A 13,568-nucleotide genomic window follows, 5' to 3' on the forward strand; every position below is an offset into this window, starting at 1 on the left:
CCTAAACCTAACCAATCATTTCACAACGTTAACCACGTGGCATTGTGCTTTTCTGCAAGCTTGATACAAAGCTGATATTAAACGTATTCATGAAACATATTTTTGGTTTGCAGAAGCGTACCATGCCGACATATATTCTGACGACTGGGTTGCTATTAACTCTGGATGGTCTGGTTTCCTCCCGACTCACCCAACAGAAGGGGATTAAACACATCTTAAAGGTCCCATATCGTGCTCATTTTTAGGTTCATACTTGTGCTGTAATGTTCAAAAAACACTTTATTTTCCTCGTACTGTCTGTCTGAATATACCTGTATTTACCCTCTGTCTCAAACGCTCCGTTTTAGTGCATTTCAAGGGAATTTCAACGGAATTGCGTTGCTAGGCAACAGTTTGGGTCCATGTTTACTTCCTGTCAGCTGATGTTATTTACATATACTGCAACAGGAAATAAACTGGGACACATTTAGAATGTTTACCTTTAAAACCATGAAATGGTCTAAATATTCTATAGTTGTGACATCACAAATGGACAGAAATCCTAACGGCTTGTTTCAAACGCACAATATCTGAATACGGGCCGTGTGTGTTTCGCCGTATATTGAGCGTTTTGATAGTTTAACAGTATTTATAAAGCATTTAAACCTGCTTTATAATATAAAAGAAATTAAAATCATTTTTTTTACAATATGGGACCTTTAAAGGCTACTGCAAAACGCTGTATACTAAAGAGAGAAATTCAACAAGACAAATGTTGTTACATCAAATATATCCCATCTGGCCAGTCAACAAATAAAATGTGAACAGGTTGAAATACTCGTGAACAATGGAAGCTTATTTTTTAAAGTATTTTGTGTTTTTGCTCACACTTACTTCCAAAGGGCTGGTTTGCCTTTAAAAGGCAATTTGCAGTTTTAAGTTTCATGTAAACTCACTTCTCAATTTGAATGTGATATTAGGAACATTATAAATGACATTTGTAAAATGTCAATTACGGTTCAAACATTTAGTGTAGGTAGACCAGCCATTGATCGTTCCCACTGACACCGACTAATTGATCTCAGCTAGGCTAAACATGATTTCAAAACATAAACATAAAAAAGGCCATTCATAAGTTTCTTTGACTCTGGGTTCGTAGGTAAAATTTGTAAAATTCCAACAAGCTAAATGATCTTTTAAAAACTGCCACATTACAAGGGGCCCTTAGCTCCTGTTCATTTCTGTCCCTGGCCTGTAGTGGACACTGTAGAACGGCTCTAATATTAAACACTGAAATCCAAGAGCCTCCCTTTTTACCTTTGAAGTAACCTGACCTTAGCCAAGGGGGTCACACAATGTGTTAGCAGCTTCAGAACCAACACTAAACATCATGGTTTTCTATCAGCATTTTAAATAAAAAAATGGAAAGAAGAAGAATCTCCCCCCCGAATTTGGATAAAACTATCTCTCCAACAGAAAGGTTGCTTGCAATACTCCCCTCTGCCAACTGAAGTTATTTATTAGTTTGTGAGTCTAGTAATATCAAGCCATCTCAGCCCCGAAGTCGCCTCATTTTCTATTCATCATTTGAGAGAAAATAATTATTATATCGTCAGCAGAAATTCTCAAGCTTTTCCATTCGAATGACCGCTTGTTCGTGTTGCGATGCCTCGGCGACACTTTTCCCCTTTTAAAAACACAACATTCACAGTTTACGACAGCTTATCCTCCAGATCTGTAAATCAACTAATATGTGTACAAAAAATTAAAGAGAGGGGGGGAAAAAGTGAAACAATGAGCCAATCAAGTCCAACACAAAAAATGTAAACTGTTGTTTTTCAAATTTTTCTCCTTTTTTTTTTTTTTGTATTTCTGATAAGACACAGAAATGGAAAAAAAGGTGGTGGTATCCCAAAAAGACAGGAACCTGTGAGTCCATGATGCACACTTCACACACAGAGGAAGGGAGAAAAAGAAAGAGAGAGAGAGAGAAGTTCCATCCCTGTCATTCACTTCCTGAACTGCATCTTTAGTTCTCTCTGATTCCTGTTTCTCCAGCTGGCATTATGGTGTCTCTCTCTAAACAAGAGAAACCTTTTGATACCTTCTAAGAAAAAGAAATAAAATAACAACAGCAGATATATTACACAGAGTGATGGAAATAGAAATGTCAGTACTCGTGGTCTTGAGGACTTAACATTTGTTTCACTTACCATATACAGTATGCGTGAGTGTGTTTACAGTGTATGAGCGCATGTGTGAGTTCCATCATATCAGCTCAAACACAAAAGTTCCCTTTTCCTAATTCCTCACGCTGCATCCGGATATGCGCATGTCACTCCCTTCAGTATCCATTCAGCTAAAAAAAAAAGGAAAAAAATCAAAGTCTTTAGAGAAGCTCTCCTCCCGTAAACAAAAAACTTTTTTGTCGATTCTGAAAAAGAAACTTGCTGTCGGACAAGACGTCACACCAAGCTCTTCACTCCAGCAATCTTCTTAAATGAAGCTCAAACGCCACGCCGTCATCCTCTGGGTCTGGCATGTACCATCATCTGCCTTCCTGCCTGCCTCTCTGTCCGCCGGTGGGTCAGTCTACTCAATGGGGTGTTGGAGGAAGACGGACGGGGATGGGGACGGGGTACGGGGGGACGGGGGATGAGGAAACGGTGTGGTACGGTAGGAGCAGTTCAGTCTCCTGGCTATAGCATTTGAGAAAAGAGTGAGGAAGAGTAAGGAGGAGGAAGGTAGAAGTATGGCGGTCGGTCGGTCGGTTCAGTGGGGTGGGTCAGCGGTCTTACTCGATGACCATGCAGTGGGGCAGGTGCTGGGAGTAATATTTGAAGAGCTCGGCGGTGGCTCCGGGGCAATTGGTCAGCTCCAGCTCCTCCAGCTCCTGCAGCTGGATGAGGCCTGACAGACCGGTGGTGGTCAGCAGGGGGCAACCTGGGGGGGGGGGCACAGCAGGAGTTGACAACATTCAGCTGTGGGCTGGGTATACAGCCAAAAGGCTACAAACATACCAACATACATTTCTGAAAATGTGTAATACAAAAATCTAATATGAGTAATCATCTGGGGAAGTTTTATGGTGATAGCTATCAGTTAAGATTGTTACAGTATTGTCCTGCAGTGTCTCACCTTTATTGAATAAAATAATGGCAGAAGTAATTAGCATACAAAGTGATAATGAAAAAAATGTTGGTTGCATGATACAATATTAAGTTGATTCTTTGGACAACGATACGATATTTGCTGATATCACAAAGTCTGGCACAATACGATCTTGATTTGATTCAATTCAGGAGCCTGCGATCGATATGAGACGATATAAACTCAGAACAAAAAGTTTGGAAATGCAGTGAGATATCGGGATGAGATTCTGCAGCCAGTGGCGATCCCATATTTCCACATTCGACCTAACTTCATCCTCCAAGATGACAACGCTCGCCCCCACAGAGCCAGGGTTATCACAGACTACCTCCACAATGTGGGAGTAGAGAGAATGGAACGGCCTGCCAAGAGTCCAGACCTCAACCCAATTCAACACTTGTGGGATCAGCTTGTACGTGTTAGAGTGACCAACACAACCTCGTTGGCTGACCTGAAATGAATCTTGGTTGAGGAATGGAACGCCATCCCACAGCAACGTGTGACCAGGTTGGTGACCAGCATGAGGAGGAGGTGCCAGGCTGTTGTGGCTGCGTATGGATCTTCCACCGCTACTGAGGCTCCTGACGGTGTATTAAATGAATAAATATTCCAGAACAGAAACCTGAACACTGGATAAAACCAGGTTCAAAATTCTTGTTTTATTTTGTTGACATATTAGAGTCAAAGGTTTTTACAGAGGGGGTTTTGGATAAATCCGAAAATATTGTCAACAGCCATAAAAAAGTCAATCTTCGCCATGTTGCTATGATCGTTGCTCAGTGAGCAACAATTCAATATCATCGATGCAAAGTTAAACTATCGATACATATCATCCTGTTTACGATACGCTTCTATTTTGAATCCCACATTATATTTCTTCTTTTTTTATTAAAGTAAATAGATTGTTTTTCATTTAAATATCTGGAAGAGCCCAGTAATGAAATAGTTAAATCCTATTTTAGTTGCTTTTTGCGAGTTTATATAAATATAACTGATATCGTCTCATATCGATCGCAGGCTCCTGAATTGAATCAAATCAAGATCGTATTGTGGCCGACTTTGTGATATCAGCAAACATCGTATCGTTGTCCAAAAAATCAATTTGATATTGTATCGTGATAAAGCATGTGATTTACACCCCTAGTTTTTAGGAATAATATGTTATATAAATCAGGCTATGAATGATATTATTATCAAACCCCTCAGCAGAAACCTTCAGAATATCGATAGGAATGAAACTGGAATGTTTGGTGTATGTAAGTGCTGCTGAAGCGGAGATTTCTGGCTCAGAGTCTGAAAATAAATGGGCTTTATGGATTGTAAAATTCACTCCATTTTGAACAGACTACAGGTGAACGAGGTAAAACATTTAATTACTATGAAACTTCCCCAGCTGATTACTGACATTAAGACAATTATTCTGTTTGTATTACAAGTTGTCTAATATGTTATGTTTAAATATGCAACTGAGGCATTATCTAACGCTAACGTTTGGTGAATTTAAGAGGAGTTTACAGACGCAAATAGACAAAATAGTGAAATAAACCCCTAAATACTGTATGTATATTGGATGTTTTCTTTCCTCTAGTCTGAAAGAAGAGATAGCCCAAAATCTCAAAATTGACCAGGTCTATAAAATGTCCCATCACATCACATGACATCATCAAATGTGGTGTTTTGCCACACCAACAAAACCTAAAAACATTCAGTAGAAAAACCTTACCATTTATCAATTCATTGACTTTTATATAGATTATACTGTTGTTGATTTGCTAATTAATCAATCCACCGTGTATTTGCTTTCTATGAGCAAAGATAAAATAATTGCATTTCCTATTGGTGGCGTGATCGGTGGAGGAAAGGCCATCTGGTAAATGAACCGATTTATCAAATTCCATCATTAGATGGTGAGATATCTTCTGTGCAAAGTTGACACAATTTTTAGGTCATGCTTTTGTCGTGACCAGATGTGCTCATCTAGGCCTTGTATTTCTATATTAGTGGCACTAGATGGCACAATAAGGCTCCAGAACTTAGCACAGTGTAGGGTTATCCTCCTAGAGAGAATGATTCACCCATGTTGAATTGTATAAAGAGCACATTTATTGACCGGCCACAATGTTGCAAGATTTGTATGAACAAACAAACAAACAAAAAAAGCCACAAAATAAAATGTGCATAATAATGCACACTATATATGTTTAGATTGCCGTTACCATCTTGCTTATTTATTCATTATCTAATGCATGCAAGAACAACAAAGGTTTCAATATTTTAAAGATGAATGTTATTATGTTTAAAACACGTCAGGTCGCACTTTAATGGTATAGGAAGTGATAAATTATACCTGCAAGAGACAGCAAGCGAAGACTCCTCATTCCAAACAAATGCTGCAGACCGAAATCTTGCACCTGCACGCAAACACGCATAAACACACACACACACACACACACACACACATGAGAAACCATAATCATTGTGACAAATGAAAGGGCAATTGTTTATATCGCTTTTATATCAATAAATCACTAATGCGTTAAAGTTGAGGCTATTTTCTGGCAGTTATCATCCTTAGTATGTATAGTATTATATAGTATATGCCGGCATGTTGTAAAATGATCCTGGATGTTAAACTGTGATGGATTATGAGACTGGATTTTCATACCATAGAGAAAAAAATACAAATAAATGGCTGCCTGAACTTAAATAATTTTTGTCTTTAATAATTACATAATTGTGTAAACTACATAGCCTACATGTAATAATGGTCAGCAGAGATGTTAAGACTACATGATTTGCATTTAAAGACATGACATTTAACCCTAGTCCTAACACACTGGCATGGTCCTCTTTAAGCCATTTCAGAATTTGCATTTTATTTTGGTATTGCCCAGATGTTGCATCCTTTTGGCAGCAGGTGGCAGATTGGTCAACTGAACAAGCAATCCTTTTTACCTTTATCCCCTATGAATATTATTAGGGGTTTTCAAGATGATCAAAATACATTTTACATACATTATTGAACACAAATTGTTGTGTTGTTTGCAAAGTTTAAATATCCGATTTCGAAATGCCTTCATTCCATTTTATTTATTTATTTCTCAAACATTGTCATTAGTAGGAAAAAGATAATTATGAAAGGTAGCGCAAAAAGCTCAAATTTGAATAAATGGCATATCCTGACAATATCACAAACCCGGGATTCCGAGTTATGATTATTCTATGACATCATGAAATAATATTATCTGACTTTTTATTTTATTTTCCTTCTGTTTAAATTGAACGGATGTAGAAATGATTTGTTGTTGTATTACAATTATATATGTATATATATATATATATACAGTATGTGTGTATATGTATGTATTGCATTATATTGTATGTATACTGTATGTATTGTATGTCTGTTGTAAATTGTGTAGCTATATTTAGGGATGTCACAAGAACCGATACTTCGGTACCAAGTCGACGCCAAAATTCTGAAAACATGACAGTACTTGTTTTTCTACAGGTACCGCAGGGATCGGGGCTCGCGAGTAATATCGCCCCGTCGTCCCGGAGACAATAGAAAATGTGTTTGGGATGCAGTAAATGCAGTAGCTAATGTTAGCTAACATCAACAAGCTCTCGTCCTGCTGATTTCAACATAGGATGTGCCATGCGTTCAGGCTCTATTCAGTAAAAATTAGTATAGGTAAAGTCTAACGTTATCATGATGTGTTCAAATGTAATATTAAAAAATAATAATACGTTTAATAAGAAGTTTTGGCGAGAAATAATGAGGGGGATTATGATCCATTTAACCAGAATGCAAACGGTAATAAAGGACGGGATGTTGAAGTACTAATGGGATTTATTGTTTTACTTAACTTTTTTTTACCATGGTATCGAAAATAATTCTAATAGGAATCGTGGAATTTGCTAAATGTTTTTATTTGTTTTGAATTTTAATATTTAAGACTAAAAAAAAGCTCATAAATAGAGAGAAGATAACACAAGTTAAAACCAAATATTCATTTACATTTACATTTTTATAAGATTGTAAGATTAAGATAATAAGATTGTTATGAAAAATAAAATGTACCTGGTGTAAAGCGTTTTTTTATTTATTTTTTTTAAATGCAGAATCCTCACTAACAACCCTCCAGAGACTGCAGTGTTTATTGTAATCCAGAATATGAGAGTTGGATGGAACCAGCCACAATACTGATTATGTTCCTATTCTTAGAGCCTTACTACAAGTTGGAGTACAAATATAAAGTCTGTGATGAAGGATGTGCTACAGGAAAGGTCATGAGGTCATGAAACTCAACAAGGTTCATCCTGTCAGTAGCATGAATATACTCAGCACAATCCATGGCAATGTGCTCGTTGGATATTTGTACTTCCTAGTAATTTGTCAGATACTCTTCATGTACACTGGTAAAGTTGTTTTTCACAGCCTGGAATCGTGGTTGCTAAATGATAAATAGTGGAACATGGGATTTTTACAAATGGTTACAAACTCTTCTCATGCTTTCTTACTTCTTCGTGTGTGTGTGTGTGTGTGTGTGTGTGTGTGTGTGTGTGTGTGTGTGTGTGTGTTGTGTTACCTGACAGCACCAGCGCAGATAGAGGCTCCTTAATGATGACATGGTGGACAAGTAGCCCAACCCAGTGTCTGTGATCCGCACACACCTAAAAGTAGACACAAGACACAACAATACACCTGAATAAGCCATGACCGCCAGGATATTATGTATTCGGTTGTGTGTGCATGTGTGTGCATCTCTGTGTCTGTCTGTCCACAGCAAATCTCTCACACCGCTGGACCCATCAGCCTAATTTTTTTTTTTTGTGCTCATTTATGACTGTTTGCTCAAGGACCTCTCGTAGTTGCGGTGATTCACACTTTTTGAAAAACATATTTCCATGCCCGTTTTATACCGTCATCGACTGCTGACTCCTCATTACTCTTAACTGAGCGGTAGGGGCCGCAAGTGATCAACAACTGACTACAACAGAGCTAGGTAGGAGGAGAGCAAGTTAGCTGTTAGCAGCCAGCGGACAGCAGAGTCCAATGGTGTGTTTGGCCAACAGCTAACGTAACTAAATACACAGCAGGACTGACAGTTTCTGTTCAGCGGAAGCGTGAAACAGTCGACATGAAGCGTTACACTGTGAACTGCATTTTTGAGCTGCACAGACAGCTGCATAGATTAAAATGAGAGCGTATCTGTTGTGTGAGAGTGAAAAATGTGATGATGATACGCTTACGGTCCAGACGGGGGGACAACTGTGGTTTGTATTCATTTAACCAAACATCACAGCAGTGGTCGTCGCAGACACACCTGGTGGAGATCTGCACTCCACCGAGTGCACTTTTCTAGTTGACTGATGCAACGACAAACACTGGCGTAAACAAAGCATGAACACTCTCTCACTATTAATAGACTGCCATTTGCATAGTTGCTAATATACTGTATATGCCAATATCAATATAATGTACACTCAGTGGCCAATTTTATTATCTACTGTATGCCTGTACACCTTCTCACATAGCAGCAACCCAATGGATGAAAGTGATTTTTAATATATATATAAACAAAATTGACTTGACTTGACAAGGGGTGGTTTAAATGACACTAAGTGATTCAAGGGATCTATGTGATCATAGAATAGCCTAATTAGGAGGGTGCTATATCGCCTGTGCGTGGCGTGGGTGGATGCAGACGCTCCGTATATTTTCTTGCTTTTTGGACCTTTTTTTTTTACATCGCAAGATTCATGAGGATCCAAGATTTTTTTATTTTTATGCTGTATATTATCTAAACAAATGATCCGTTTGCATCCCAAACACTTGTCGGTCAATGTTCAGGTTCTGAATCTACAACTACAGAATTTTAAGCCCTGATAAGCAACAGAAAAACTGACTTGTATTAATTTATATCATAACGTATATTGATATCGACTGATGTGGAAAATATATTGTAATGTTAATTGCACCTTTGGGATGAGATGGAACAGGAGATTCAGAGCATCACTGTTTGTAATTCCAGCACTTCTGGGGGAAAATGGGGGGGTCCTACCGAGAACTAGAGAGGCGTACCTAATAAAGTGGCCATTGTATGATAAGCCAAGATCAGCATGTATCAGCCTATTGATATATTGTGGGACTCTTATGATGTACATCAATGCTGATGTCATTATTACCATCTGTGTCTCCACTACGTCAAAATGCTGCAATGATATTTCAATAAATATTTGCTGCTGTTTGTACTAACACAAATAAACATACTGCTTTTGGAAAGAAAGGATATTTAAAAAAAAACACGTGTCAACAGCATTTGGATATAACTTCTTCAGTTCAATTTGTCCCTGCATTTCCACCCTGCAGCCTGGTTGCTAAAGAAGGCAACATTTGCAACTAGAATTGATGAGCAAGTCCACTGTTTTAAACTGAGCTCAGCAGAAGTGCCATCTTCACCATTACGGAGCTCCGCTACCTCGGAACACACCTCGCACTGTGATTTATTTCCAACCACTTCCCATCTGCAGCACCACAATGTGTGCTATCATTACAAGTCTCTGTATGGACTCTGCTAGTATAGTGTTGTCCTCTGTGTATCTAATGTACATTTTAAGCATGAGTTAGTCACTACGGTAAATCAAGGTCGTGCAAGCCATTAGTCATTGCATTTCTCACACATACCAGTGTATACACTCTACTTTCAAACACATACATACACACTGTATTCTATATATAGAACTCTTATATACACTCAGTGGCCACATACACCGTTCTCACTCCCAACTCGTCAAACCGATGCTTGGTCAGCGCCCCTTGGCGTCTGATGCAGACGCACCGAGGCACCTTTTAGCGTCTGTATGAGACGCACCGGGCTTTCAACTCACTCCGATGTAAACCCATCCGCATCATTATTAGACGTCAGAGCAACTGACGTAGTATAAAGACCGATAAAGTCTGCGCGTAGGGCGGGTGGGACAGGTGGTTGGATGGGTCAAACAAACGTGTCTCGTGTATAACCAAGTCACACACCAGTTACGTAACAAACTTACTTTTTAACCCAAACCAAAATCTCTTCCTAAAGCCTAACCAAGTACTTTTGTTGTCTAAACCTAATTGTTTGTCCCTTCCATTGGGGGCAGAATCCAGTCCAACACCATCGCTAACTGACCTCAATGCTAAAACACATCATTTAACTAGAAGAGCACTCGGAGAGCGCAGACCTCCGCCAAGGCAGGTTTCATGTATGTCGCTGCCAAACCAACAAACCAACAAACCAACAAACCAACAAACCAACAAACCAACAAACCAACGCCAGTGAAAACATAACCTCCTTCCTAGGCCTTCGGCCTTGGCGGAGGTAAATAACACTTCTATGACCAGTGGCATAAATATCAATGGTGCAACCGGTGCAGCGCACAGAAGCTGTCAGGGGCCCAAAAAACACCATCACCGCGTCCACGCTGAATCCGTTAGATGCACTTCAGTTACGTCATGTAAACAAACCAGGTGCTGTAGGCTACCTATCAGCTGTGCGCGCCAGATCAGTCTGGAGACGTAACATCTTCCTTCCATTGTTCTTTTTAAACATAAAACACACGTTCAATAGTGTGATATTTACTGGAAATGACACACAATATAGCTGACAGCAAGTAGGAAACTCTCAGCTCCCTGGTGATCTCCCTCCAGCCAGCTGACACCTTCTTTAGGTCTGTGTTGAGAAATGAGGAGCTATTGTTTCATTTGAACTTCACCAATCAGCCGCTCCTGGTCCATTGAGGCCATTTCAAGGGGAGTGCTGGTTTCTTTTTGTTATGATGGAGTGGGATCAGGGATTTAAATCTATAGCACTGTCATTGTTACATCTCATATGTTGGAAAATGCGCACCTACTGTAGTCTGTGTCTGTGAGGACATTGGGCGACTGAGTACAGGGCAGGCTGTTAAATAACGTTGCTAAATTTGGCGCTCCGGCTGCTGTCCGTGGTGCTGATCTAAGGCTGGTTTGCAGTATGGGAGTTGCATGGTGAGCCTCTCCATGGTGGCATAGCAACTGTCTGCTTTGCAATTGTCTGGCGTGGTTGTCTATGTACAGTACGTGTGTGTGTGTGTGTGTGTACACGAGCGTGCGTTTGTGTTTGGGGCGAGGGCCCAAGAAAACAAAAGTTGCACCAGGGCCGATCACAATTATATTACGCTGCTGTCTATGACACTGTCAACAACAAATGAACATCATAGGCATCGTAAAAGTCGACGTAATGGCAGAGGAGTTGTATTGAGTTATATTAGGCTGTACGGGTTTTTCCTTAACCGGAAAGTCTATCTCAAACTAGTGCAGGGGTCAGCCACATGCGTCTCTTTAAACCCTCTCCAGTGGCTCCCTGTGGATTTTTAAAAATGGAAATGAATAACTGTTTTTGTTTACATTTTCATTTTTATTAATCATTGTTGTAGGTCTATGGTACGACGGTACGACGGAGTATTAGGGCCACATTGAGGAAAAAAAATAAATATGAGATTTTGAGAATAAAGTCATAAATTTACGAGAAAAAAAAGTCAGAATATTATAAAGTAGTAATTTACGTGTTATTTTCTTTTTTTCTTGTAAAGTTATGACTTTATTCTCATAATATTACAACTTTTTTTTCTCGTAAAGTTATGACTTTATTCTGGAAATCTCAGATTTTTTGTCCCTCAATGTGGCCCTGATGCATTAGACTTATATACTATATTCTTAGACTATAAGCTGTGTTACATTCATCACAATGCTCAAATGTTTTGCGGCTCCAGACAGATTTCTTTTTTTGCCTAAAATGGCTCTTTTGATAGTAAAGGTTGCTGACCCCTGAACTAGGGCATACATTCCCTCTGCTTATTCAACTTATGTTACACTAAAATGTGCAAATATAATGTGTATATATGTGTAAATATGTCACAGTAATTGTTGACTTGAGTACAGTTTTTGGTTCCTCTACCCACCTCTGCACATATCAGGCTCTATCTGATTTTCACAGGGGATGAAAACACAGGACCACAAACACACTGACCTGTCCAACACCAGTTCTTCCAGTTTGTGCAGGTCACAGGCAATGTACTCCAGGGCCATGTCAGTGATCCGAGGGCACCAAGACAAGTCGAGGCTGCGGAGCTTACGCAGGTTCTCGGCAACAAGCTCCACGCCATCGTCGGTGATCTTGGAGCAGCCGGAGAGGCTGAGGGCCGTCAGGTTGGGAAGGCTGTGCACCATGTTGACCACACCGTGATTGGTGATCTCCCAGCAGGAGTGAAGCCGCAGAGTGTGGGTGGTGTAGCCCTGTGGGTGGAAGGCAATTTTAGTTTATTTGATTATGTAAGTGAAGGCCTTTTTAAAGGACCAGCGTGTAGGATCTGACGGTATCTCGCGGTGAGGTTGCAGATTGCAACCAACTGAAGCCTCTCCCGTGTGCCAAGCGTGTAGAAAGAACTACGGTGCGAAAAAGGTGAATGGCCCTCATAGAGTAGCGTAGGTCATTTTGAGCAGAGTCAGTGCGTAGAGTGTGAGTGTATGTGAGAAGTGAGTGGTGAAGCAAGAGAGAGAGAGAGAGAGGCGGCGGCGAAGGGAGCGAGTAACAATATCGACTCCTAACTTTGAATCTGCTGCACTTGTGGCACCATCCATTTTTAAAAAACAGCCACCAGTTTTTCAAAATAAATCAGTTCAAAACTTTTCCTGGATACCAAGATCAGAAACCTTCCACCATATGCATTTTAATTTAACTTGGCCCCTGACAAGTTTAATTTAATTTCTCTCTTGAATCAAACTGAACATCACCAGATGGTCTTCCTCACATTATCACTAAGATTGTAACACATATTAGGCCTATATTAAATATTTAAAGGTCCCATATTATGCTCATTTTCAGGTTCATACTTGTATTTTGTGTTTCTACGAGAACATGTTTACATGCTGTAATGTTCAAAAAACACTTTATTTTCCTCGTACTGTCTGCCTGAACATACCTGTATTCACCCTATGTCTGAAACGCTCCGTTTTAGTGCATTTCAATGGAATTGCAACAGAACTGCGTTGCTAGGCAACAGTTTGGGTTCATGTTTACTTCCTGTAAGCTGATGTTATTTACATACTCTGCAACAGGAAATAAACTGGAACACATTTAGAATGTTTACGTTTAAAACCGTGTAATGGTCTAAATATTTATATTTGTGACATCACAAATGGACAGAAATCCTAACGGCTTGTTTCAAATGCGCAATTTCTGAATACGGGCTGTGTGTATTTCTCCGTATATTGAGCGTTTTGATAGTTGAACAGTATTTATATCGCACTTAAACCTGCTTTATAATGTAAAAGACCTGAAAATCTCACTTTTTACAATATGGGACCTTTAATGGAGTTAATTGTTTATGGAAGTAATTCTATAAAAGTTTTTTTT

General features: G+C 39.5%; 1 protein-coding gene across 1 annotated transcript in view; it reads right to left on the reverse strand.

The window, feature by feature from the left end:
* Positions 1-440: 440 nt before the first annotated feature.
* Positions 441-13,568, reverse strand: part of fbxl16 (F-box and leucine-rich repeat protein 16) — a 47,126-nt gene continuing 33,998 nt past the window's right edge. Inside the window, exons 4-7 of the mRNA XM_037793085.1 lie at positions 12,183-12,448; positions 7,722-7,806; positions 5,477-5,540; positions 441-2,922 (exon numbers count right to left, since the gene is read on the reverse strand). Of these exons, the coding sequence (XP_037649013.1) occupies positions 2,774-2,922; positions 5,477-5,540; positions 7,722-7,806; positions 12,183-12,448 (564 nt within the window). The 3' untranslated portion in view covers positions 441-2,773. The remainder of the gene's footprint in view (positions 2,923-5,476; positions 5,541-7,721; positions 7,807-12,182; positions 12,449-13,568) is intronic.

This window comes from Sebastes umbrosus, chromosome 14, assembly GCF_015220745.1.
Source record: "Sebastes umbrosus isolate fSebUmb1 chromosome 14, fSebUmb1.pri, whole genome shotgun sequence".
NCBI classification, from domain to species: domain Eukaryota; kingdom Metazoa; phylum Chordata; class Actinopteri; order Perciformes; family Sebastidae; genus Sebastes; species Sebastes umbrosus.